The sequence below is a fragment of the Microtus oregoni genome, unplaced genomic scaffold, assembly GCF_018167655.1.
Source record: "Microtus oregoni isolate MIOR12 unplaced genomic scaffold, Mior012 000001F_ref0000356, whole genome shotgun sequence".
In the NCBI taxonomy this organism is placed as follows: domain Eukaryota; kingdom Metazoa; phylum Chordata; class Mammalia; order Rodentia; family Cricetidae; genus Microtus; species Microtus oregoni.
In genome coordinates, this window is record NW_024543060.1 from 65,057,747 (window position 1) to 65,081,945 (window position 24,199).

Consider the following 24,199-nt stretch of genomic DNA (forward strand, 5'->3'; position numbering starts at 1 on the left):
TGTTGTGAGTTTCCTGGGGTTGACAGCGATGCCTGATGCACTCCTGCAGTCTTCAGGAGACTACCAATACCTGAAATAAATTCTCAGAACCTTGCACTAGGGTTTTTGTTTGTTTTGTCTGCTCTTAAATCTGTCTCTAAAGGGGTGAAGATATAAAGAGATGTATTACTCATTTAACACATATCCCAGTGGTGGAAAAAGTACTTTATTAGATGAGGCACTTTCAGTGTTACGCGTTTTTGGTTCTGTGTGAGTGAGCATGTGGGAACAGTGAGGTGGTACAGGGTAATAAATACTGTGGAAATGAAGAAACATCCTTCTGGGCTGACAGGAGGGTGTGGCAGCAATGTACAGAGCATAGAGGGAAATCTCCAGAAACAACAAGATGGGCTCAAGGCAGAGGGTATCCTCAGCTCCAAAAGCCAAAGAAATTGTTGGAGTTGGGGGCTGGGCCCATAAGCATAGGCATCTGGTTCTTATAGGTGATCTTGATCTGAAAGGGAAGGAAACATATTTGAAAGCCTGTCCTGGTGCCCTAGGACTGAGACATACATTAGGGTTCTGGGGTAAGTTGTTGGGGTCCTGAGAATCCAGAGTTTGGGGATAATGGTGCACAGGGGAACCTAGGGCGCCAGGAAGCAGCAGCTGTAGAATGGAGACTTAGGCCCAGCTTCTGCAGGCATAGAATACTCACTGTACAGGGCGCTTGCATCCACGGTTCCCCATCAATTTGCATGGGGAGGGTTTTTGTGGTCCTGTGGGAGGTGAGGAAAGACTGGTTGAGGTTTTCTTACCAACCAAAACATTAACACTCCCAGGTTGGCTTTGAGACAGTCTGTCCTGGAGAAAGACCTAAGAAAGAGATTCCTACCCTTCCCGTGAGCCACCAACTCCCTTTCCACAGGAGCCCTGGCCCAAGTCCTCCTTACCGGAATGTAATCTCGGAGCACTTGGCCAGCCGATGTCCAGCATTCTTGAGCTTGGTATAGATCTGGCCCATCTCAATTGCACCCTCTATTCCTACTACTTCTAGCCGCTTGTCACTCATGTCTGGGGGTTAAAAGTTGACAGGATCAGGTTCTCATAAACAAGTCACACCACCTCCTCAGATCTGACGACGTTAGCTCCAAGGAGACTTGTCTCACCTGGCACCGAGGTTTTCAGGATATCGGGGTCTGTAATTATTTTGGCCGTACTGCCTAATGCCTGGTTGATAGTAGAAGTATCCCCCTGAGGTCTCCTGATATCACCCCAGAGGTTGGAGCCACCGTGTGTGCTTGGGATATTCAGTACTGCAATGCCTTCTAGGGAAAGGTCACTGAGATCCAGCGGCTTCCCACAGATCTGAGGGGAGAGGGACAGAACCATAGCTGGAGAGGGTGTGGAGTCTCACCTGATAGCACTGTCATGGAATGTGGCTGCTCCTGCTGGGATTGAGAGGTGTGCTAGAGAAGGGAGGGAGGAAGGGAAGGGAGGAAGGGAGGGAGGGAGGGAGGAAGGGAAGGGAGGGAGAGAAGGAAAGGGGGGAGGGAAGGAGGGACAAAGAGAAGGGAAGGGGGGAGGGAGGAAAGGAGGGAGGGAGAGAAGGAAAGGGGGGAGGGAAGGAGAGAAGGAAGGGAGGGAAGGAGGGAGGGAGGAAGAGAAGGAAGGGAGGGAAGGAGGGAGGGAGGGAGGAAGGGAGGGAAGGAGGGAGGGAGGGAGAGAAGGGAGGGAAGGAAGGAAGGGAGGGAGGGAGAGAGGAAGGGAGGGAAAGAGGGAGGGAGGGAGGGAGGGAGGGAGGGAAGGAGAGAAGGGAGGAAAGGAAGGGAGGGAGGGAGGGAGGGAAGGAGAGAAGGGAGGAAAGGAAGGGAGGGAGGGAGAGAAGGGAGGGAGGGAAGGAGGGAGGGAGGAAGGGAGGAAGAAGACCTAATATATATGTAATTGCTTTTTGAGATAGTAGGTTTTTTTTTTTCTCTCTGTATAGCACTGGCTGTTCTGGAACTCACTCTGTAAGCCAGACTGGCCTGAGAATCAGAGATCTACCTGCCTCTGCCTCCTGAGTACTGGGATTAAAGCCTTGTGTTGCCTAAGAAATGTATTTAGTAGCCAAGCATGGGCCCACACCTTTAATCCCAGTACTTGGGAGGTAGAGGCAGATAGATCTATGAGTTTGAGGCCATCCTGGTCAACACAGAGCTCCAGGACAGTCAGATCTACATAATAGAGACCTTGTATTAAAAAAAATAAAAAAATGTATTTATTATTTGTCTGTATATGAGGGGATGGGGGCATTATATGAGCATTCATATAGTAAAGAGGAGAGTTTATAGGAGTTAGTTCTCTCCTTATGCCATGTGAGTTATGGGGATTGAACTCTGGTTATTCGGCTTGGCAGCAAACCCTTTACCTGCTGAACCATCTTACCGGCCCCGAGACTAGTATATCTTAAGGACTTAGTAAATTGGAGTAATAGGTCCACACGTGTGTGACATTCCCAGGGACTTCTGTGTAGGACAAACCTGAATACAAGAAAATGAAAAACTTGGGGGCTGGAGAGATGGCTCAGAGGGTAAGAGCACTGGCTGCTCTTCCAGAAGTCCCGAGTTCAATTCCCAGCAACCACATGGTGGCTCACAACCATCTGTAATGAGACCTTGTGCCTTCCTTGCCAGCAGTACATTGTATGTTTAATAAATAAATAAATCTTTAAAAAAAAAAGAAAAGAAAACGAAAAACTTGCAATCGCAGAATTTAGGGATTTGATGTAGGAGAATTGCTGCAAGTTCCAGGCCAGTCTGGGATACAGCGTGAGACCCTATCTCAAAAAAAAAAAAAAAAAAAAGTTAAAAAGACGCGGCTCACTTGGTTTTATCATACGCACCTCAACTGTTAAAGACTCTTCCAGCTTTTTGCATGTTGAGAAGATAGTTTCAGATGTGGCAAATTCCAAGTACCACAACTTGTTTTTCATTCTTCATCAACCCGAACAGAAGGCCCAAAAGGGAAGAGACAAGTTACACACACAGTGCTGACAGCGACAACAAAGGGGGCCAAACTTCCGACTCCAGGGCAACAGTGGCAGCTTTGGTGAGGGGCTGCTAGCAGGTGCTTCTGCCTACACCTAACCATTCGGCGTCAAATTACTCACAAGTCCAGTCTTTTTATTTATTTTTTTCCTTAGAGACAGGATTTCTCTGTGTAGGCCTCATTTGAGACCAGGCTGGCCTTGAACTCAGAGACCCTCCTATCTCTGCCTCCCAAGTGCTGGGATTAAAGGTGTGCTCACCATGCCTGGCACAAATCCAGTCTCCACACTGAATGTCCATTCCCTGTTTCTTTTTTTAAAATATCTTATTCATTTTGTGTGTGTGCTCATTCATGCATATGGAGACCAGGTGATAACCTGCAAGAGTCAGATCCCCTCTTTCTACCATGTGGGTTCCAAGGATAAAACTCAGGTCGGTCTTCAGGCTTAGGGGGAGACACCCACTGAGCCACCCTTCTCCCCTCTTTCTTTCCTCACCTGCTGTTGAACTTCTCAGGATATTTCTCTCGCATGACATGGAACTGGTGGGCGATTGAAGCATCCTGGAGGATTACAAGCATATTTTAGAGACTAGACTCCTCCCTGCTCAGAACTCTTTCTTTGCTACGTTTTCTTTCCCTTTGCTCTCCCTTTGGAGTACGGCCCATCCCACATTCTTTCTGCAGCACACATCCCTATGTACCTAACTCCCTTCCACCACCACCCCTCCCCCCCCCCCCCCCCCCCCGTGTCGCTTCCTTTCTGGTCTCCTCCAGCTTCTGCCTGCTTTGCCCACACTTCTCCCCCACCCTACTGCACTGACCACACCAATGGAGAAGTAGTTATTGATGATCTGAGAGGGGACGGGGTCACTCTTCTCGTTTGCTTGGAGTGTTACTTCCAGGAGCCACCGGTCGAGATATACCACCTTACTCGTCTCTATGTCCTTGAGGATCTTTCCCAAATTCTCACCTTCATAACCTAGGGGTAGAAAAGACAGGCTTGCATGGATCCCTGGCCTCTGAGAGCCCACTCTGAGCCCATCTGCACGGATTCCCAGGGATCCTCTGCCTCGGCTATGTAGGAGCCCCCAGGCCTTTGCCAGTGAAAGGGCAAGATGCCCAAGCCCCAGGAACCAGTGAGCAAGTCAGCTTCTGGCTGTCTCTGCCTGCTATGAAAAATGAACATTCCCAATGTGTGTCCATATGGACATTATTCCACATACGTCTTGAATAGTGCAAGATAGACCAGGAAAATGCTGAAAGAGACGAGTGACAGCAAGTGGTGGTGGTTCAAGTCTGCAACCCCAGCACGTGGGAGGCTGGTCAAAAGACCATCCTAGGGGCTGGAGAGATGGCTCAGAGGTTAAGAGCATTGTCTGCTCTTCCAAAGGTCCTGAGTTCAATTCCCAGCAACCACATGGTGGCTCACAACCATCTGTAATGAGGTCTTGTACCCTCTTCTGGCCTTTGGGCATACAGACAAAATATTGTATACATAATAAATAAATAAATAAATATTTAAAAAAAAAAGGAGACTCTTAAGAGTGAAAAGTTGGAAATAGCTTTAAAAAAAAAAAAAAAGGACCATCCTAGGCTTCGTGGGAGTTCAAGGTCAGCCTGAGCTGCACAATGACACCTCACCTCAGAACCGGTCATAGTAAATACAGTTAGCTAATCCTTCCTGGCCCCAATCTAACAAACGCCAAAAGCTAAACGTGTGCCATTAAATTTAGTTAGCTATTTCTTTTTATTATTGTTGATGTTTATTTTATGTGTATACGCTATTTGCCTGCATATATGTCTGTATACCACATGCATGCCTAATGCCTACAGAGGCCAGAAGAGGGCAATGGATCATCTGGAACCGGAGTTACATATGGTTACATAAGTTGCCATGTGTGTGCTGGAAATTGAACTTGGGTCCACTGTAAGAACAGCCAGCATCCTTAACTACCAAGTCATCTCTCTAGCCCTTTAAAACTTTTTTTGACACAAAATGTCCACACACATACATGAATAGATGTATATGAAAGTATTCTTGGAATGAATTGAAAAAATTAAGTATCCCTCAGTATAAAAACCTATGCCACTGCCAGGTGGCACACACCTTTAATTCTAGCACTTGGGAGGAAGAGGAAGGCAGATCTCTGTGAATTCAAGACCAGCCTGGTCTATAAAGCAAAATCCTTTCTCTCTCAAAAAAAATTCTATGCCGGGGGCTGGAGAGATGGCTCAGAGGTTAAGAGCATTGCCTGCTCTTCCAAAGGTCCTGAGTTCAATTCCCAACCATCTATAATGAGGTCTAGTGCCCTCTTCTGGCATGCAGGCAGGCATGGAAGGAATGTTGCATACATAATAAATAAATAAATATTAAAAAAATTCTATGCCACAAAAATGTGATATAGGTATTAGAAACCGTGAAATACAATAATATGGAAAGACTGTCAAGACACATAATTAATGAAGAAAGTCCTAGAACAATCTAGACATAGTATGACCTTGTGTGTTTGTTAAAATGTCAGGTGTGCTGGGGTAAAGCGGCTCAAGAGGGTAAAATGCTTGCCCACAGGATGGCGACCAGAGTTTGAATACACAGAACCTAGAAAAGCTAGGCACAGTAGCATGGAGATATCCCCAGGGCTTCTTTAGGGAGATGAGGGTTGGCTACCGTACACCTGGAAGCTTATACTTGCTAGCCTGGGACATCCATCAGGATAAAGACAAGAGGCCAGGAATCTCAAAGGGGACGGGAGGTGAGGATCAACCGTGGAGGTTGTCCTCTGACCTCCACACACACACTGTGGCACACACATGCCTGTACTTACACACACAAAGGCACACCCATGCATCCTACACACACACTATGCCAAGATAAATATGTGTGGGCAAACATGCCTGCACATATATACACACATGGCACTAGCGAGATGGCTCAGTGGGTAATGACACGTGCTGCCAAGCCTGAGGACCTGAGTTCAATCCCTGAGACCCCATGTTAGAAGGCGAGAACCGACTCCTGCAAGCTGCCCCCTGACAGCCACATGTACAGCAGGACATCATCCTGCCCGCCACTAATTAAACACATGTAAATTAAAGCAAAACAGAAGCTGAGCGTGTTGACACACCCGTGTAATCTTAGCTCCTGGGAGGCTGAAGCAGGAGGCTCACAAGGCTACGTTGCAACAATCTGTCTCACAAGGAAGGAATAAAAGAAAATTATGAGAAGTTTCCGTATTGGTGTGTATCCGGAACAACACGGAGGGATAGACCCCAAAACTTCAGGGAGTATAAGGAACTTCTAACTTCCTGGGCATGCGTATTTGAAATAGTCATATTAATTTGTTTCTATTGTTTCTTATTTTAACGAGGATGATTAGGAAAGAGTATTTCCTACAGCTCTTCTCCCACTCATCCAGCTCCACTGAGCGAAGCTTCTTGGGCCAGCAGGTGGAGGCACTTGACACAAAGCCTGACAACCTGAGCCGATCCCCAAGACTCCTGAGAGTTGTCCTCTGACCTCCACGCTTGTGCTATTGCCTACACAGAGGGGGTTCTTGTTTGTTTAAGATTATCTTGGACTCTTGCCAAATTCAGTACTTTGTATATAGTTCTCCATTTAACTGTTTGGTTGTTGTTGTTGGTGGTTTTTTTTAAGATTTATTTATTTATTATGTATCCAGTGCTCTGCCTGCATGTATGCCTGCAGGCCAGAAGAGGGTACCAGATCTCAATACAGATGGCTGTGAGACACCATGTGGTCGCTGGGAACTGAACTCAGGACCTCTGGAAGAGCAGCCAGTGCTCTTAACCTCTGAGCCATCTCTCCAGCCCTGTTGTTGTTGTTTTGTGACAGGATTTCTCTGTGTAATAGCCTTGGCTATCCTGGAACTTACTCTGTAGACCAGGCTGGTTTTGAACTCAGAAATTCACCTGTCTCTGCCTCCCGAGTGCTGGGATTAAAGGTGTGTGCCACCACAACCCGGCTCCATTTAACTCTTACAATTCTTCATTTAGCCTCTAAAACCTCACTCTTTTTGTTACAGGACCCTTCACAGAAGCCATTCCTTCATAGCGTCTCTCTCTCTTAGAGATCCACATTTGAATCTTAACACTCACACAGGGGAGCCAGGGCTGGTGGCCTTCCTGTGTAGCCCCAGTTCGATTCCAGACAGGAAAATGAGTTCAGAAGTTTGCAACCAAATTGGACAACATAGTAAGACTTTGCCTCAAATAAAAACAATTATATTAATAAGGCAAAATATCAAAGAACCTCACTTACATGGTGAGAGATTTTGCAGATGTGCTTACATTAGGGACCTTGACTGGGTCATTATCCTGGCTTATCTGGATGGTCCTGAAACAATCACAGTCGTGATTAGACGTGCAAGCGCCAAGCGTGGCAGGGCGAGTCTGTGATCCCAGCATTGACGCTGATGTGAGGGAACTGCCTCAGTTTTCAGGCCTGTCTGAGCTACACAGTGAGTCACACAGCCTGGGCTATGTAGCAAGGACCTGTCTCAAAACCCCAGACAGGCCAGTGAGCTGGTTTAGCAGATAAAGGGGCTCGCTATCAAGGCTGATGACCTGAGTTCAATCCTTAGGACTCACTCAGTGTGGAGAATGGACTCTTGCACATTTCCTCTCACTTCCATTTCACCATTGTGGCACACTCGTGCCCACACACATGCATGCGTACACATACCTGGCAACATTTGTTATTGTTGTTATAGGAACTCACTATAGTCCAGGCTGACCTGAAACTCTCTATGTGGGCCTGGACCTCAAGGTAATCCTTTGGCTTCAGCCTCTGAGATAATTGGTGTGAGCCACCATGCCTAGGTCCTGACGCATTTCTAACCACCGACCACGGCATCTTCACCCGGCTGCTCCACTGCTACCTTAGCTTAACATGCACCAAACTGAATCACGGTTTCTGGAAATGGACTTCCTTCTACATCCCCATCATCATAACAGGCGTCCCCATCGGGTCAGACACAAACCAGGAAACCTGTCGCCACCTCCTTTATCTCTGTTCCACCAGTTACCAAGCACTGTGGCTTCTACCTTACCCGTCCCTATCTCCCTCAGGCAACTCACCCTCCTCAGAGCTCCCATAGCGATATTCCTTTTACCTCCTGGTCTTCAAACCTTTTGATAGCTTTTAGTGTCTACATAAATTTACATTAGTTCTGTATATTCTTGTGGTCATGATTCAGGTTGAGTAAACAGAACTCTGGGAGTGTCTCACTGACAGAACACAGTGAGGACTCAAATGTATAATTTCGAAGTGCCAGATATAACAATGGAGAAGTCAGATAAAAACTGGTCACCCACACACGAGGCTTGGGTGAGGGCTGGAGAGATGCTTAGTGCATGAAGGTGCCCACTGCCTCTGCCAACCTGATCCCAGCACTCACACGGCAATAGGAGAGAGTTTGCTGATGTACCCATGTAAATACACACACACACACACACACACACACACACACGCACACACACACACACCATAAAACTAAAAAAGTCTTACATTATAAAATAAAGTCAGAAAGTTTTCCTTTTTTTCCCTTAATTTCTTTGAGAACTATCTGTGGTTCAAGGTTTACACATTCAAATATTTCAGTGGCTGCAAAGGAAAAGTGGTGAGTAGCCAGCAGAGGTATGGGAAGTCCTTCTGTCCATGTTTTGCTTTTATTGGTTAATGAATAAAGCTGATTCAGGCAGTGGCTTAGCAGAATGGGACAAGGCAGGAGTTCCAAGTAGACAGAGGAGGACAGAGTAGGCGGAGTGAGCGAGAAGCCTTTGACCCCGCCGGACAGATGCCCAACAGAACTTTACCCAGCAAGCCACAGCCACATGGCAATACACAGATTAGTGGAGATGGGTTAGTTTAGGATATAAGAACTAGCTAAAAATATGCTTAAGCTATTGGCTAAGCAGTATTGCAAATAATATAGTTTCTGTGTGATTATTTCGGGTCTGAGCTGCTGGGAAGGAACAAGCAGCCTCTGCCAACATAGCAGGAAGCCAGACAGACTGAGGTGAGCTGGAGAATACAATTAGAATATCTGACCTCCATGGACGCCAGGCAAGCACATGGTACACAGACATATATGTAGGTAAAACACAGAGTAATAATTGTTTTAAAAATACAATGAAGAGCCTGGTGGTGGCGCACATCTTTAATCCCGGTACTCAGGAGGCAGAGGCAGGTGGATCTCTGTGAGGTCAAGGCCAGCCTGGTCTACAGAGTGAGTTCCAGGACAGGTTCCAAAGTTACAGAGAAACCCTGCCTCAGAAAAAAATAAAATAAAATAAAAATTAAAAAAAATCAGTGAGCTGCCTCAGTGGGTAAAAGCACTTGTTGCCAAGTCTGACGTCAATCTAAGGAACCCACGTGGTAGAAGAGAGCTGACTCTCAAAACTTGAAAATTGTCCTCTGGTGAGTTCAAGGCCAAGGCCAGCCTGATCCACAGAGAGAGTTTGGGGCAGCCCGGATTACTCAGAGAGCCCATCTCAAAAAAGAGAGGAAGGAAGGAAGAAGGGAGGGAGGGGGGAAAGTGAGGGAGGGGGATGGAAGGAAGGAAGAAGGAAGGAAGGAGGAAGGGAGGAAGAAAGGAAGGGGGAAGAAAAAGGGAAAGAAGGGAGGGAGAGAGAGAAGGAAGGAGGAAGGGAGGGGGAAGGAAGGAGGGACAGAGGGAGGGAGGAAAGGAAAGAGGAAGGAAGGGGGAGGGAGGACAAGGAGAAAGAAGGTGTCCTCTGATATCTGCAAGCACACTGTAACACAAGCATATGTGTATTGTGTGGAATTTTCAATAATTAGAAAGAGAAACAAGCGACTATGAGACTGCCTGATGCTCACTCAGCGGTCACACACCCTTCAGCACCCCACACTGCGCCTTGTTACCCTATCGTATTCCCTTATCCTTTGGGCCCTAGGACCTTGGGGTGATTAGGGAAGGAGACTGTCACCCTCCACTCTTCTTCGTTCTTCCCCAGCTCTCTCTTTATACCAGACCCTTAGGGTGTTTGCACCACGTACACGCAGTGCCCACAGAGGACGATGTCAGGTCTTTGAGCACTGTGGTTGCAGAAGGTTGTGAGCCACCACGTGGGTGTTGGGAACTATGCCCAAGTCCTTTAGAAGAACAGTCAGTGCTCCTAACGCTGAGCCATCTATCTCTCCAGTCCCCCGCCCCCCCCCCCCCCGCCCCCCCCCCCCATGCTCCAGCCAAACCCTTCATTATCACTCACCTCTTCCCCACCTTAGGCAACGAGCCAGATCATTTCCAGTGCCCAGGGGCAGCACAGCAACAGGAGGCACAACCGGAAAGTTGGCTTTGTCTGAGGAGGCAGGCGAGGAGAAGGGATGGAAGGGGCTGGCCCTGGAACACTGCTTCCCCATCCCCTGCCCAGAGGCACCTCTCCCTGCACTGACCAATGCTTTCTAGAATCCAGCCTACTGTGCCGTCTCCACCACACACCAATACCCGGAATTGAGGAACGTCTCTGAAAAATTTGAGCCTGAGATAGGAGGAAAGAGAGAAAATGAAGAAGGAAAACTGGAACCTACCAGGTCCTGAGCAGATAGGTCACTTCTTATCTCTCATGCCTAAGACCCTGTTTCCCATTGTGGAACAGACTAACTGTGTAAAGGTGTGTTGCTTTTGTTTATGCTGCATTTGTTTTATTATGTAAAGATGTGTTGCTGTTTCACCTTGCCTGCCTAAGGCGCCTGATTGGTCTACTGAAAAGCTGAACAGTCAAAAGCTAGGCAGTAGAGGGATAGGCGGGGCTGGTAGGCGGAGAGAAGTAGGAGGGATTTAGGCTTGAGCAATAAGAAAAAAGAGAGAATGAGGGAGAAAGGGAGGGAGACACCCAGGGCCAAGTCAGCCACCAGACACAGAGCAAGCTGTGAAAGTTGGACGTATAGAATGAAAGAAAGATAGAAAGCCTCAAGGCCAAATGTAGATGAAGAGAAACAGGTTAATTTAAGTTGTGAGAGCTAGTGGGACAAGCGTTAGATAAGACCGAGCGTTCATTGCTAATAACAAGTTCTCCATGTCATGATTTGGGAGCTGGTTAGTGGCCCAAAAGGAAGCAGTTACAATTACCCCCTTGCCAAAAGACTTCAGCTTGGGGCCGACAGGCTAACTGAGCTGGGGAAGCACTGACTTTCCAAGCCCCAGGACCTGAATTGGATCCCCAGAACCAACATAAAAAGGCCAGGCATGGTGGTGTGTGTTGTCACTACAGTGCCACCTGGGAAGCAAGCCAGAGGGTCTCTGGGCTGGTCAACCAGTCCAGCCTTGTCTCAAAAGAAGGACGGCATTCCTAAAGGTGACACCTCAAACTGTTCCACGGCCTTGATCCACCCAAACACCCGCCCCCCAACAACTCCCCTTCCTTCCTACCCCCCCCCCCCCCCCACATGCACACCTGTGGGCACACACGCCATTTTTAAAGTACATAAAAAGGCTCGTCGAGCAAGCTCAACAACCCGACTTCAAGCCTCACTACTCGATTCTCAAAAGTTGTCCTGTGACCTCTATTCATGTGGCATATACACACATTGATGATGATATAATAATAATAATAATAATAATAATAATAATAATAATAATAAATTAAATGAAACTGTAAAGAGCTGGGCAGATGGCCAGGTAAAATTTCTTCTCATCAAGCACAAAGATCTGAGTTTTGATCTCCAGAACCCATGCTAAAACAATAAACAAACAAACAAAATACAAAGAGCAAGGGTGACCATAGGCTCCTGGAAGCCTACCACCGGGAAAAATTGAGGAAAAAAAAAAAGATTTGAGATTTTAATAAGGGTGGAGAAAGGAGAATGAACAAGTTCTTGCTATCCTTCAGTGGTTAGAGAGGATTCTCTCTGTCCTTTGAGAGCAGAACCAAGAGTCAGAAAATCAGAAGTAATGGGATCATAGTGACTTGAAGGGAAGACAACATTTGGGAATCCGAGCTCTTGGCTCTTGGGCCTCCTCTAACAGACACACTTTCTCTCTCTCTCTCTCTCCACACACACACCCCCCCCCCTCAAGCCCTGTGACACAGCCCCTTGTCTATACCCACCCTTGCTCTGGACCATTTTTCAGGTTGTACACCTGCCGAGGGTTTAGCATATACTGGAACTTCCAAAGCACCCTGTGTGAAAGGAGAAGACAGGCAATGTGGCCTGGGCTGACAGCACTGACACTCTGTGCTGTTTCCATGGCGCCCCCAAAGGACCCCTCCACACACATTCCCTCCTCCCTCCCCACTCTGTGCTGTTTCCACGGCGCCCCCAAAGGACCCCTCCACACACATTTCCTCCTCCTTCCACACTCCGGCGCTCCCTGCCCTACTAGGAAGAACGGTGAACGTCTGCTCACCTCTGCCCCTGCTTCCCTCCACTCTTAAGATTGACAAAGACTAGAAGCGGATGGGTGTTAGGAACAGGGTCAATCTGCAGTGGGCACAGAAAATAAGGATAAAGAAAGCATGATTTTGTCAAAGCTAAAGGTGGGGCCTTCAGAGGCATGACTGGCATTTCCTAAGCCGCTTTTCCCCTCTCCTGTTTCGTCTCCCCTCTCCTCCGCCACCAAGGTGAACCATTTAGACAGCAACTATACCCTGCTGCTGTTTCTATTCCTCCCAAGAAGGCTCCAGTCAAAAGCTGGCATGACCTTTAGGCCCAAGCCCCTCATCCCTGTACCCGAAGAGCATCAATGGTAGACAGGCTTGCGTCATCTGCGGTCTTCAGCTTGCGATCTGGTACAGATGCCTGGGAAGGGAAAGAAAAGGTAGGTTATGCAGGAATCAAAAGCATGGGTGTCACTGGAACACTGAAGGTCCTGGCTCTCTGTTCTCAATGTCCCTCTGGCTGGGTAAGGCGGCTCACACCTATCCTATAATCCCATCCCTTGGGAGGCAGTGGTAGGCAGATCTGAGTTCAAGGTTAGTTTGGCCTACACAGCAAGTTTCAGGCAGGCCAGGGTTACATAGTGAGAAACAATAACAAAACCCCACATCTATGGAGAGGTGTGTTCACGGAAAAGCAGGGATAGGCTGTCCCTTCCCAGCTGCTGTGGACGGTCTCACCAGAACTCTGGGATAAATGGAAGACGGAGGCAGGATATGATCACGGAGCGGCCCACAGTCACACTCGGTCCCCACAGCCTGCAGACAGTCGTCATGGATCTAGGAGCACAAAACGGGAACAAATCATGCAGGAGGCTTTATCAGTTCTCAACCTGAGAGTCTGGACAGGAAAGAGAGCCCTTGGGAGCAAGAATGACTGTGGTAGTTACAGAGGTGGGGTGCTCTGGTCTCAGCCTCGGGCGGGGCGGGGCGGGGCGGGGAGGGCGGGGAGGGGCGGGCGGGGTGGGGCGGGGTGGGGCGGGGCGAAGACAGCTCCTGCACTGACCTCCAGGTGGCACCACACACAATGCAGTCCTGTGAGGCTGTGGTAGATGCGGATCTTTTTCTGGCAGCGGTCACATCGTCCAGAATCACAGCCTCCTCGAACCCACACATGTGACTGGACCTTGGGGGAGAAGGCAGGGCCTTGTCTGGGAGGGGTCTTGTGTGGGAGGGAATGAGGACAGGGACCAGGGGTTGGCAGCGTGGGAACGAACTGGGCGTGGGGTCACTCACACCAATGTCTTTCCGAGACTTGGCATAGGTGCTGACTTCACAAGGCTGGGCCTTCATGGCACAGTGGTCATGAACAGTGTACTTACAGACTGGGGAGAGGGAAGAAGGGCAGAGCTTTAATTGTGGCCTTTCCCCCTCTTCTTCTTTCTTGGGAGTGAAGAAGAATCACTCGCTGGAGCAAGACCTGCAACCCTTGCTGCCAGGTTGTGGTAGAGAATTAAAGTTTGCAAGGGCAAGCCTTGTCTCAGTCTCCTAAAAAGGCAAATGATGCCACCTCCTATCGGTCCCTACACTGTCCCCATGGCTGGCTGGAACTATGCCACCTCCTATCGGTCCCTACACTGTCCCCATGGCTGGCTGGAACTATGCCACCTCCTATCGGTCCCTACACTGTCCCCATGGCTGGCTGGAACTATGCCACCTCCTATCGGTCCCTACACTGTCCCCATGGCTGGCTGGAACTATGCCACCTCCTATCGGTCCCTACACTGTCCCCATGGCTGGCTGGAACTATGCCACCTCCTATCGGTCCCTACACTGTCCCCATGGCTGGCTGGAACTGACAGAGCAAGTTCTGGTCAGCCAAAGCTACACAGCGAAACCTTGTATCAATAAAATAATTGAATCTTTGATGCAATGTCTCCCTTTAATTAATTAATTGAATTTATTTGTGTGTGTGTGTGTGGGTAGCATGTACCACAGTGTACATGCAGAGGTCATAAGACAACTTTCTAGTCCATTTTCTCATTTCACAGGTTCTCGGGATTGAGCTCAGGACAGCAGGTCTGGCAACAAGTGCTTTCGCCCACTGAATTATCTTCCCAACCCCTGTTTGCTTGTTTTGAGATGACAGGGTCTTATGTAGTCCAGGCTGTACAGAAGGCCGACCTTAAACTTCCTCTGTAACTGGGGCTAGCCCTGAACTCCTGATCCCCCTCCCTACAGCTGAGGAGTGCTGTAACCATGTGTTACCATGTGTTACAAAGGCTAGTTGTATGAACATATCTACTGTTTACAATTACTTCCTCTTTCTAGTCAAAGAAACTAAAGCTTAAAGAAAATACATGAAACTGGGCATGCTGACTCACCCCTTTAATGCCAACATTCAGGAAGCTGAGGCAAGCTAGATATGGTGTCTGGCACTTTCGTGCCAGCACTCAGGAGGAAGAGGCGGGAGGGTCTCTGTGAGTTCCAGGCCAACCTGAGCTACAGCGCAAGAGCCTGTCTTTTTACTTATAATTTTTTTAAAAAAATTATAAAGATTATTTGAAAAAAGAGAAAAAGACGTACAGACTTCGGTTTGAATCCGAGCACAACACACAAATAATAATTAATAATAAAGGTTACGTTGCTTTTGCAGGATCATATAGAGGGAGTGTCGGAGCCTACAGTTCTAATCCTTGTTTCTCTGAGTTCATAACATCATGTCCCCACTAATTGCCGGGCTTCCCTCTTCCCACACCCCGGGTATCATCACTCACGGTTACAGCTCAGGCCCTGTTTGCCAAGGCCAATGCTCAGCTCGCATAGGTTGCAGTAGACTGGTCTGGGGAATCTCTTGGGTCTCCACATGTGTACCCCATCATCCCTCAGCGTCATATCTACCCCCAGAAGCACAAGCAGTGGTACAGTGGTGGCGCCAGCCCGGACCCACTCAGCTAGGGAGACAGAGCCACTGCCATCATAGTCGATCTCTTTCATCATCTCCTGGAGGATCTGAATGGAGAAGAGAGGACGCCCTTGCCGAGAGCGGCCCCAGACACCTCCCCGCTGTCTCTCAGGACACCCTGAGGAAGCCCTTGCTGAGAGTGGCCCCAGACACCTCCCCGCTCTCTCAGGTGTCTCTCAGGACACGCAGCACAGTCATCCTATCAGAGGGACCCAAGTGCCCATTAGAGATGGGATAAGGCAGATGCAGGATCGTGGGTAAAGGGCATAAAAAGGCAAGGGACAAACTGTCTTACCGGCCTCAGCTCGGACACATCCCAGTCTAGATATTCGGCCACTCGAATCATCTGGTGGATAATTCTTTCTACTTCCTGGGGCAAAGAGGGTAAAAGCCAGAGCTAGTCACCTCCTGTCACCACTCCTCAAGTCTAGAAACCAGGGCTCCTGGATGCCCCTTCCAGATGCACCCCTTGTTCTCAGGTACCCTCTGACAAGTCAGTAAACATGTGGCCGCTTCCCATCTCCAGCCTTCTCTTTCAGAGTTCAAGCTCTCAGGAACCTCTTCATATTTGGTCCTAGTAGACTAAGAATCCTCTAGACACCATTGTCTCCTCTTTTTGGGGGGGTTTGTTGGTGGTGGTGGTGGCGGTGAGAGGGTAGTGTTGGAGATGAATTTAAGGCCATGTGCATGCTAGGCAAGCACCACACCACTGAGCTTCACCCCCCCCCCCCCACCTTTGCTCTGCTTCTGGAGACCCTGGGAAAGTCCAGGTGGGAGAGCACAGGCAGATGGACAGAGTCTCTTGCTCAGCACACGGGTTCTCACAACTCACCGAGCTGTCCAGGATCCCGTTTCTATCCGAGTCGTACAGCTTGAAGGTGACTGTGAAGTTTTGGAGGAACCCAGTCAGTTTGTGAGAAAGATCTAAAGAATTCACTCCAAGGCCAGGCTTGAAAGGGCTTGTAATCCCAGCACTTGGAAGATGTCTATGAGTTCAACCCTGATCTACTTAGTGAGCTCCAGGCCAGCTTGGGATACATAGTGAGACCCTGTCTCAAAAACAAAACAAAACAAAACAAACAGACAAACAAACCCACAACAAAAACCAAAACAAAACAAAAACCCCAAGTATTCAGAAACCAGAGGAAAATAAAGAGATACGGAAGTCAAGAAGAGGATTGAGGCCGGCAGTGATGGTGCACACCTTTAACCCCAGTACTCAGGAGGCAAAGACAAGGGGATCTCTGTGAGTTCAAGGCCAGCCTGGTCTATAGCGTAAATTCCAGGACAGGCTCCAAAGCTACAGAGAAACCCTGCCTTGGGGAAGAAGAAAAAAAAAAGAATAGGTTTGATAGAACAGATGAGCAGGAAGGGCAGCTGGAAGCCCAGATACACACCAGGACTCAGGAAGCTGAGGCAGGAAGATAGAGAGTTTGAGACCAGGACGACTTACACATTGTGAGACCCTGTCATATACATATAAAACAAAAAGGTAGGGAAAACAGCAACGAATGCCAGCCCTGGTAAATATAATAAAGACAGCACACACTTCTGTGCACCATGAGCATCCAAGGCCACCTACATGGGGATGTCTAAGGCGTGGGACCTGGTGTGACACGCGGTAGCATGTGTAGGCAGTCAAGGAGGACGGAGGAAATAGGCCCGCTCTCTGGCGCACCCTTGTCAGCCTTTAGAAATTCCAACAGAATGAGGAAAGGGGGTCTGGGGAATACTTCCCTTCCCCTGCTCAGAACGGCAGGCAGACTCACATTCTAGCTTGTCTTCTGGCCGGCCGCCCTCCAGGAGGGAGAAGTAGCAGGAGACATCACTGAGGCAGATCACATTGCCTATAAAATGAAAACACATGCAGAGCCAAGGTCAGGCCCCTTCTACTTTGGGTCTTTCTCTTGCGCTTACCTCAGCTCTCCCCTTTATCTTTCTTTACACTAGCTCCTAGTGCCTTCTCTCTTGACCTGCCCACAATAAGCGACTGCTTCAGTCCTCATCCCCAAATGCAAACTACTTTGGCTGTTTTTCCAGAGGCCCAGCCCAGCTCCACCTGCTTAAATGTACCTCTTGACTTAGTCATTTCTAAGCTTTGACTAGCGTGAAAGGACCAAAACAGAGACCAGCAGAGGTGATGGGGGACTTCATCCACTTCCAGATAGAGTTTCAGGAAATTCTCAAATCCCACGTAGCCAATGACCTATGATAAGAGTTGAGCATTACACTGGGAAGTCTGCAGGACAGAGAAGCTGAGGACTGAGGAATGGGGAGCCATACAATAGAGGCCCTGCTGCCAGGCACCAGAGGCGGAAGAATGGTTACTTGGGCCATCTCCTGGGTTACTAGGATCCCTCACCTTGTTCTAAAGCAACAGCTCCAGTAACACTCAACAATGGAGTATTTGGAGGTGGGAAAGCAAGAAGTGGGTCCACGAAAATTCCCCGCAAGTTGGGAATCAAGGAGAGGGCGCCCCATGACACTCACATCTTCTTGGCAAAATCTGTTCATGTCACCATCCTCAAAGAGCTTCAGAACATCACTGACCTTTTTGGTGGAGTCTGCGTAAGAAGAGAGCAAGACAAGATTAAGAGCATAGCTTGGTTCTCCTGGCCTTCCGCCAGAGTTCCACTTGGCCATCTACAGGAACAAAGGTTTGGATGAGAGGAGAGACTGCAAGAAGGGAAGAGCCGTTCAGCTTCTCCACAGCAATGCCCTTGTTTTCTCCGCTGAGGCCTGGAGCAAGCAGTCGGGTAGGGGAAACGTGGGGAGAGAGCTGAGGCCTTAGCATGGGCTGTGTGAAAAGGAGATCAGCTCCTGGTGGCTGGGACTCGGGTGGAGGGTACCGAGAAGGAAGCCTCCAGAACTGAGGGGCGGGGAGAAAGACTCACATTCCATGTATTGCTGCAGCTGAGCAAAGTCTTCTGGGCTGATTAGCCCCTTCTCTTTGGCCATCCTTTGTCTCTTCTTAAGGTATAGCACAAACAGAGCCCGGTAGTACAGCTTCTTGCGTTTGTTTTTCAGAGGGCAAACCTAGGGGAAGACGGGAGCGGTCATGGAAAGTGGCTACCTGTCTATATCTTGTGCCGGCTTTCCCTGTGCCTGTCTCTAACTCTCCCCGACAAGGACTGTTCTCTGTCTTCCTTTCTCTGACTCATCTCTGACATTTCTGGGTCCTTCTTCCACTCAGACTTCTCCCATCTGTTTGATTCAAAACACACACACACACACACACACACACACACTGCGCCTGGCCTTTTTCAGTCCCTTGCCCTCACTTCAGGCTCTGTGGCCTCTGCCCATCTCCTCCCACCCTCCTGAGAGTCTCACCTTAGGGCACCTCATGTGGCAGGACCCCATCTTGCTCTCCCTCCAGCTACCACTCCCCGAGCCCCACACACCCCCGCCCCGCCCCGCCCCACAACGAACTCCAGCGCATCTGACAAGAGGCTCAGAACTAGCGGGGAAGAGATTTAGCTCTGTTCACATCCCGTGGGGCTCTACTAGGGACTGGAGGGAACTTGGCTCGTGGGACTGGGGAAGGTTGGACAGGAGACTTCCTGGGTTTCCTGGGTGCCGAACGCGGAGCTGCAAGTTCCGCTATGACGCCAGATCCCCCACCCTGCTGGGTTACCAGCTTTTATGGAACTGGCACCTTTTGGTACAGATCCCAGGATACAAGCGGGGATCACGTAGTCCTAACTCCTGCTGAAGGACTAAGTAGTAGAGGGTGACATTTCTAGACGATTTTATTTTGTTTGTCTGCTAGGGTCTCGGTACTATGTGGCCCTGGCTGTCTTAGAATTGGCTGTATAACCAAGGCTGCATCAAACTGGTTCAACAATAGGCCTGTCTGAGTCACTGGTCCTGATAAGCTATTGTATCCAGGGCCCTGAGTCTCCGAGGCAAATGTTTTACAATCGAGCTACACTCACCTTAACTATTTAATATCAGCAACAACAGTAATTACATATTTTACAGAAGTAAGTCGTTCAGGGCCGTTGAGGCGTCAGGTCTAACTGGGTTCCACACTTTGCTGTGACGGGCCTGTGGCTTGAAATCATTACACCTGTAACAGAGAGAACAGCATCTATGGTTCACAGGTGAGAAGTTAACTAAAATAATATATTAAAAATAGCACAAAAAATAGCACAAATAATGACAGGCATAAGTGAAGCTTACAAGAAATGGCAACTATACTGTATTAATACAGCTAAAATTTTAAATGAAAACATTTTTTTTTCCCAAGACAGGGTTTCTCTGTAGATTTGGAGCCTATCCTAGAAATAACTCTTGTAGACCAGGATTGGCCTCTAACTCACAGAGATCCTCCTGCCTCTGCCTCCGAGTGTTCGGACTAAAGGTGTTTGCCACCACTGCCCAGCGAAAACATTTTTTAAAAAATTTATTTAAGCCGGGCGGTGGTGGCGCACGCCTTTAATCCCAGCACTCGGGAGGCAGAGGCAGGCAGATCTCTGTGAGTTCAAGACCAGCCTGGTCTACAAGTGCTAGTTCCAGGACAGGCTCCAAACCACAGAGAAACCCTGTCTCCAAAAAAACAAAAAAAAAATTATTTATTTATTATGTATACAATGGTCTGCCTGCATGTGTCCCTGCAGACAGAAGTTGGCACCAGATCTTATTACCAGTGTTGTGAGCCACCATATGGTTGCTGGGAATTGAACTCAGGACCTCTGGAAGAGCAGTCAATGCTCTTAACCACTGAGCCATCTCTCCTGTCTCAAGCAAAACAAAAACTATAAATGACAAACAAAAAGCATTTTAAAAAAATGTGTTGCATGGGGGGTGGCACACGCCTTTAATCCCAGCACTTGGGAGGCAGAGGCAGTTGGAGCTCTATGAGTTCAAGGCCAGCCTAGTCTACAGAGCAAGTTCCAGGACAGTCAGGGCTGTTACACGAAGAAACCCTGTCTTGAGAAACAAAAGACAAAATAAAAAAACTCCAGTGTCAGACAGGTGTAGTGGTTCATGCTTGTAATCCCTAAAGCCTGGGGAGGCTGAAGCAGGAGGATGGCCAGCTTGAAGATGGTCTGGGCTACGTAGTGAGACCGTGTGTCAAAAATTCCAACTAAGCTTCAAATGGTGGCACGCGTCTTTAATTGAAGCATTCTGGAGCAGAAACAGGAGGATCTCTGTAAGTTCAAGGCCAACCTAGTCTATAGTGAATTCCTGGACAGCCGGGGCTACTTAGAGATCCTGTCTCAAACCAACCAACCAAACAACCACAACAGCAAAAACCTACGTGCTTCACTTTCAGAGAACTTGACTTGATTTCCAGCACACACACACAACAGTTGGCCTACAATCGCCTAATATTAGTTCTACCTTTAAGGGACTTGATGCCCCTCTTCTGGCCTCCATAGGCATTGCACACACATAGTGAATGCTCAAATATATACACATAAGTTAAAAAACATCCATCAATCTTGGTGACCTATGCCTTTAATCCTAGCATGGGCAGGGAAAGGGACAGGTGGATCTCTGAATGTGAGAATAGCCTGCTCAGGACATACACTTTAAGACAGAGCTACATAGTGAGTCACATAGCAGCACATAAATTGATAGAAATGGGCTTATTTCAGTTATTAGTGCTAATTAGAAACAAACCTAAGCTACCGGCCAAGTTTTCTTTTTTCTTTTCTTTTTTTTTTAAAGATTTATTTCTTATGTATACAACATTCCTTCCACGTATGTTCACATGCCAGAAGAGGGCACCAGACCTCATCATAGATGGTTGTGAGCCACCATGTGGTTGCTGGGAATTGAAGCCAGGACCTTTGGAAGAGTAGTCAGTGCTCTTAACCTCTGAGACATCTCTCCAGCCCCCCGGCCAAGTTTTCATAATTAATAATAAGTCTCCTTGTCATTACAGAGGAGCTGACAGGTCTCATGAAAATGGCACCCAACGTGGGGCACATATTTCCCACACAAGCCCTGAGAAAGCTTAAAAAAAGGTTCCAAATACACAAACGTGGCTTCCTAGTCCTGCAGTCTCTCATGCAGGCTGCAGTACAAAGACATCTCTCAGCCACTACTCGCAGGTTTGAGCTGCCAGTGCCATGAACTAAGCCCACAGCAGTTTAAGATTTAGCTCATGCAGACAGAAAAGATAACAGTATACAGTACACAGAAAAGCAGGTTCAGGGGCTGGAGAGATAGATGGCTCAGCGGTTAAGAGCATTGCCTGCTCTTCCAAAGGTCCTGAGCTCAATTCCCAGCAACTACATGGTGGTTCACAACCATCTGTAACGAAATCTGGTGCCCTCTTCTGGCCTGTAGACATACACACAGACAGAATACTGAGAATATTGTATACATAATAAATAAATATTTTAAAAATATTTGTAGGCTTAAAAAGAAAAGAATGGGTATAGATGGTCATAGAAAAAACAGTCTTGTAAATCATAAGACAAAGTCCTTAAAGAGAAAATAAAATAACATAAAAAGGATAAGTCATGCCGGGCGATGGTGGCGCATGCCTTTAATCCCATAACTCGGGAGGCAGAGGCAGGCAGATCTCTGTGAGTTTGAGACCAGCCTGGTCTACAGAGCTAGTTCCAGGACAGGCTCCAAAGCCACAGAGAAACCCTGTCTCGAAAACAAACAAACAAACAAACAAAAAGGATAAGTCATATAGAGACAGGAAATACACAGGGAGTCTGGATCCTGATTGATTGTTACTATGTTGTCTTTAAATGTTTTGATTGTTGATGAGCAAACAATAGCTGCTAAGAGACATTGTAATATAAAAACTACTAAATTAGGGCTGGAGAGATGGCTCAGAGGTTAAGAGCACTGACTGCTCTTCCAGAGGTCCTGAGTTCAATTTCCAGTACCCACATGGTGGCTCACAGCCATCTGTAATGAGATCTGGTGCCCTCTTCTAGCATGCAAGCATATAGACAGACAGAACACTGTGGACATAATAAATAAATAAATCTTAAAAAAATAACCTACTAAATTAAACCAACCTGTATATTTTTAAAATGTCTTAACTTCAAAATGGAAGTAAAAAGTATGTTACCTTGGGGAAGAGGTCATGCTTTTGCTTCCAAAGGACATGAAAGGCTGCGGATTCATTCCAGGTTGATGGAGATCAGAGTTGATCAGGAAAGACTCCCTGAAAACCCTGGCTGCTGACATAAAGAACTAAATCTAAAACAACTACAAGACGGGTGATGTATATTTTACCTGTTTGAACATAAGACAAATATCATCTTTGGCTGGCTTGTGTACAACACACACTCCACACTTATCTGTTAATGCACCAGATATGTATGTTCCCTTTGAAAGTTTGTATGTTTCAGAGCAAGGGGACCAGACACCCAGGAAAGTGGGTGGCCCAGGTGGTACAACCTCACTGACTACTATGCCAGTCAAACTTTATATAAACTTCATTTTCCCACAACACTGAGACTAGACAACAGCAGCTCTCCCAGGACTTGACCATTATCCCAATTTTCTCAGGGTCCCCTAAAAGATACCAGTGCCCCCAGAAAACAGGAAGCAGTCTAGAGAACACAACACTCACATTCCCAAGAGATGGGGTGGATGGTTTTTGGTCATTCAGTGGGTTATGGATATTTACCATTCTTTAGGGGGTTAAGTATTGGTCATGGTCAGAAAAAAAAAAGCTGAACAGAGGAGATTTGATTCAAGGATCTTTTTCTGAAGAGAAAAAGGGGGAATATAATATAGAAATGATGAGATAAGAGGGTGGATTTTTTTTTTGGATGAACAACCACTAATCTCAAATATTTTACATTGGTATGGAATTTTGTATGTTGATATGAATTTAAGATTATTTTTGCTATACTGTATAAATGTTTCTACTCATGTTTAAGGTATTTTTGTATATTGATACAAATTTAAGGTTATTTTTGCTAAAATATACTATACATATGTTTCTACTCTTTTTTTAATTTATTTATTTTATACACATTTGTGTTTTTGCCTTCATATATGTCCGTGGAACTGGAGTCACAGACAATTGAGAGCTGCCATGTGGGTGCTGGGAATCGAACCCAGGTCCTCTGGAAGAGCAGTCAGTGCTCTTAACCGCTGAGCCATCTCTTCAGCCCCATGTTTCTACTCTTGTTTAAGGTACTATACCTATGCAGCTCATTTAGCAATATAATGTAAATTTCTAGTCCTTGAAAGCTATTAATACAAATCATTTAGGATAATAAAGAAATTCATACTAGTAGTTAGTCACCTATAACAATCAAACAGAGTCATGTTAACTATATTTTTAAGGTCAAACATATATTGTAGATAGATAGGTGGTCTTCAAACATGTCTATCAGAGGAACCTTGGGTGACTGTCCAGGCAGCGGCTGTCTCTGTCATGTCTACAGTTTTGGAAGTTGTTTGCTCTGCACTTCCGGTTATTATTATTACCTATTATTCAGGTAATATGATATCCTTCTGGGGTCCTCGATGGAGTTCAAGACTAGACAGTTACAGTTTTCCTTGGTTATGATAGAAAGTAAATTAAGTATAGAGCTTTGGATTCATCAGGATAGAATAAATAACAGAGCATTTTCTCCAAATATGTCAAATACAAATGGACTGGACATTGTAACTGTTATTCTTACTTGATAATTGTTCTTATTGTATATTTTTATTATAGTTAAAACCTTTGCTTTTTATTTAGACACAAAGGGGGAAAGGTTGTGGACTATTCCTTTACACTGTATGAAGATGCATCACTGTGATTGGTTTAATAAAAAGCAAATGGCCAATAGCTAGGTAAGATTTGCAGGGCAGAGGGACCACTGGGAAGAAGGAGTCATCAACAGCTAGGCAGAGAGGCAGCAAGGCATGCAGGAAGACAGGTAAAAGCCG

At 47.2% G+C, this 24,199-nt stretch overlaps 1 protein-coding gene across 2 annotated transcripts in view; it reads right to left on the reverse strand.

Annotated features, from left to right (window-relative positions):
• Nucleotides 1-192: 192 nt before the first annotated feature.
• The window catches only part of Dgka (diacylglycerol kinase alpha), a 29,010-nt gene continuing 5,003 nt past the window's right edge, over nt 193-24,199 (reverse strand). Inside the window, exons 2-24 of one of the 2 annotated variants that reach the window (XM_041666088.1) lie at nt 19,267-19,400; nt 18,223-18,364; nt 17,819-17,892; nt 17,402-17,534; nt 17,098-17,175; nt 16,161-16,210; nt 15,624-15,698; nt 15,141-15,375; nt 13,660-13,748; nt 13,430-13,549; nt 13,105-13,203; nt 12,713-12,787; nt 12,396-12,469; nt 12,097-12,168; nt 10,442-10,527; nt 10,258-10,347; nt 3,828-3,985; nt 3,503-3,567; nt 2,861-2,951; nt 1,146-1,344; nt 930-1,050; nt 695-755; nt 193-493 (exon numbers count right to left, since the gene is read on the reverse strand). In XM_041666088.1, the coding sequence (XP_041522022.1) occupies nt 410-493; nt 695-755; nt 930-1,050; nt 1,146-1,344; nt 2,861-2,951; nt 3,503-3,567; nt 3,828-3,985; nt 10,258-10,347; nt 10,442-10,527; nt 12,097-12,168; nt 12,396-12,469; nt 12,713-12,787; nt 13,105-13,203; nt 13,430-13,549; nt 13,660-13,748; nt 15,141-15,375; nt 15,624-15,698; nt 16,161-16,210; nt 17,098-17,175; nt 17,402-17,534; nt 17,819-17,892; nt 18,223-18,286 (2,193 nt within the window). In that variant the 5' untranslated portion in view covers nt 18,287-18,364; nt 19,267-19,400 and the 3' untranslated portion in view covers nt 193-409. The remainder of the gene's footprint in view (nt 494-694; nt 756-929; nt 1,051-1,145; nt 1,345-2,860; nt 2,952-3,502; nt 3,568-3,827; nt 3,986-10,257; nt 10,348-10,441; nt 10,528-12,096; nt 12,169-12,395; nt 12,470-12,712; nt 12,788-13,104; nt 13,204-13,429; nt 13,550-13,659; nt 13,749-15,140; nt 15,376-15,623; nt 15,699-16,160; nt 16,211-17,097; nt 17,176-17,401; nt 17,535-17,818; nt 17,893-18,222; nt 18,365-19,266; nt 19,401-24,199) is intronic. The other variant, XM_041666092.1, reaches the window with a different exon arrangement.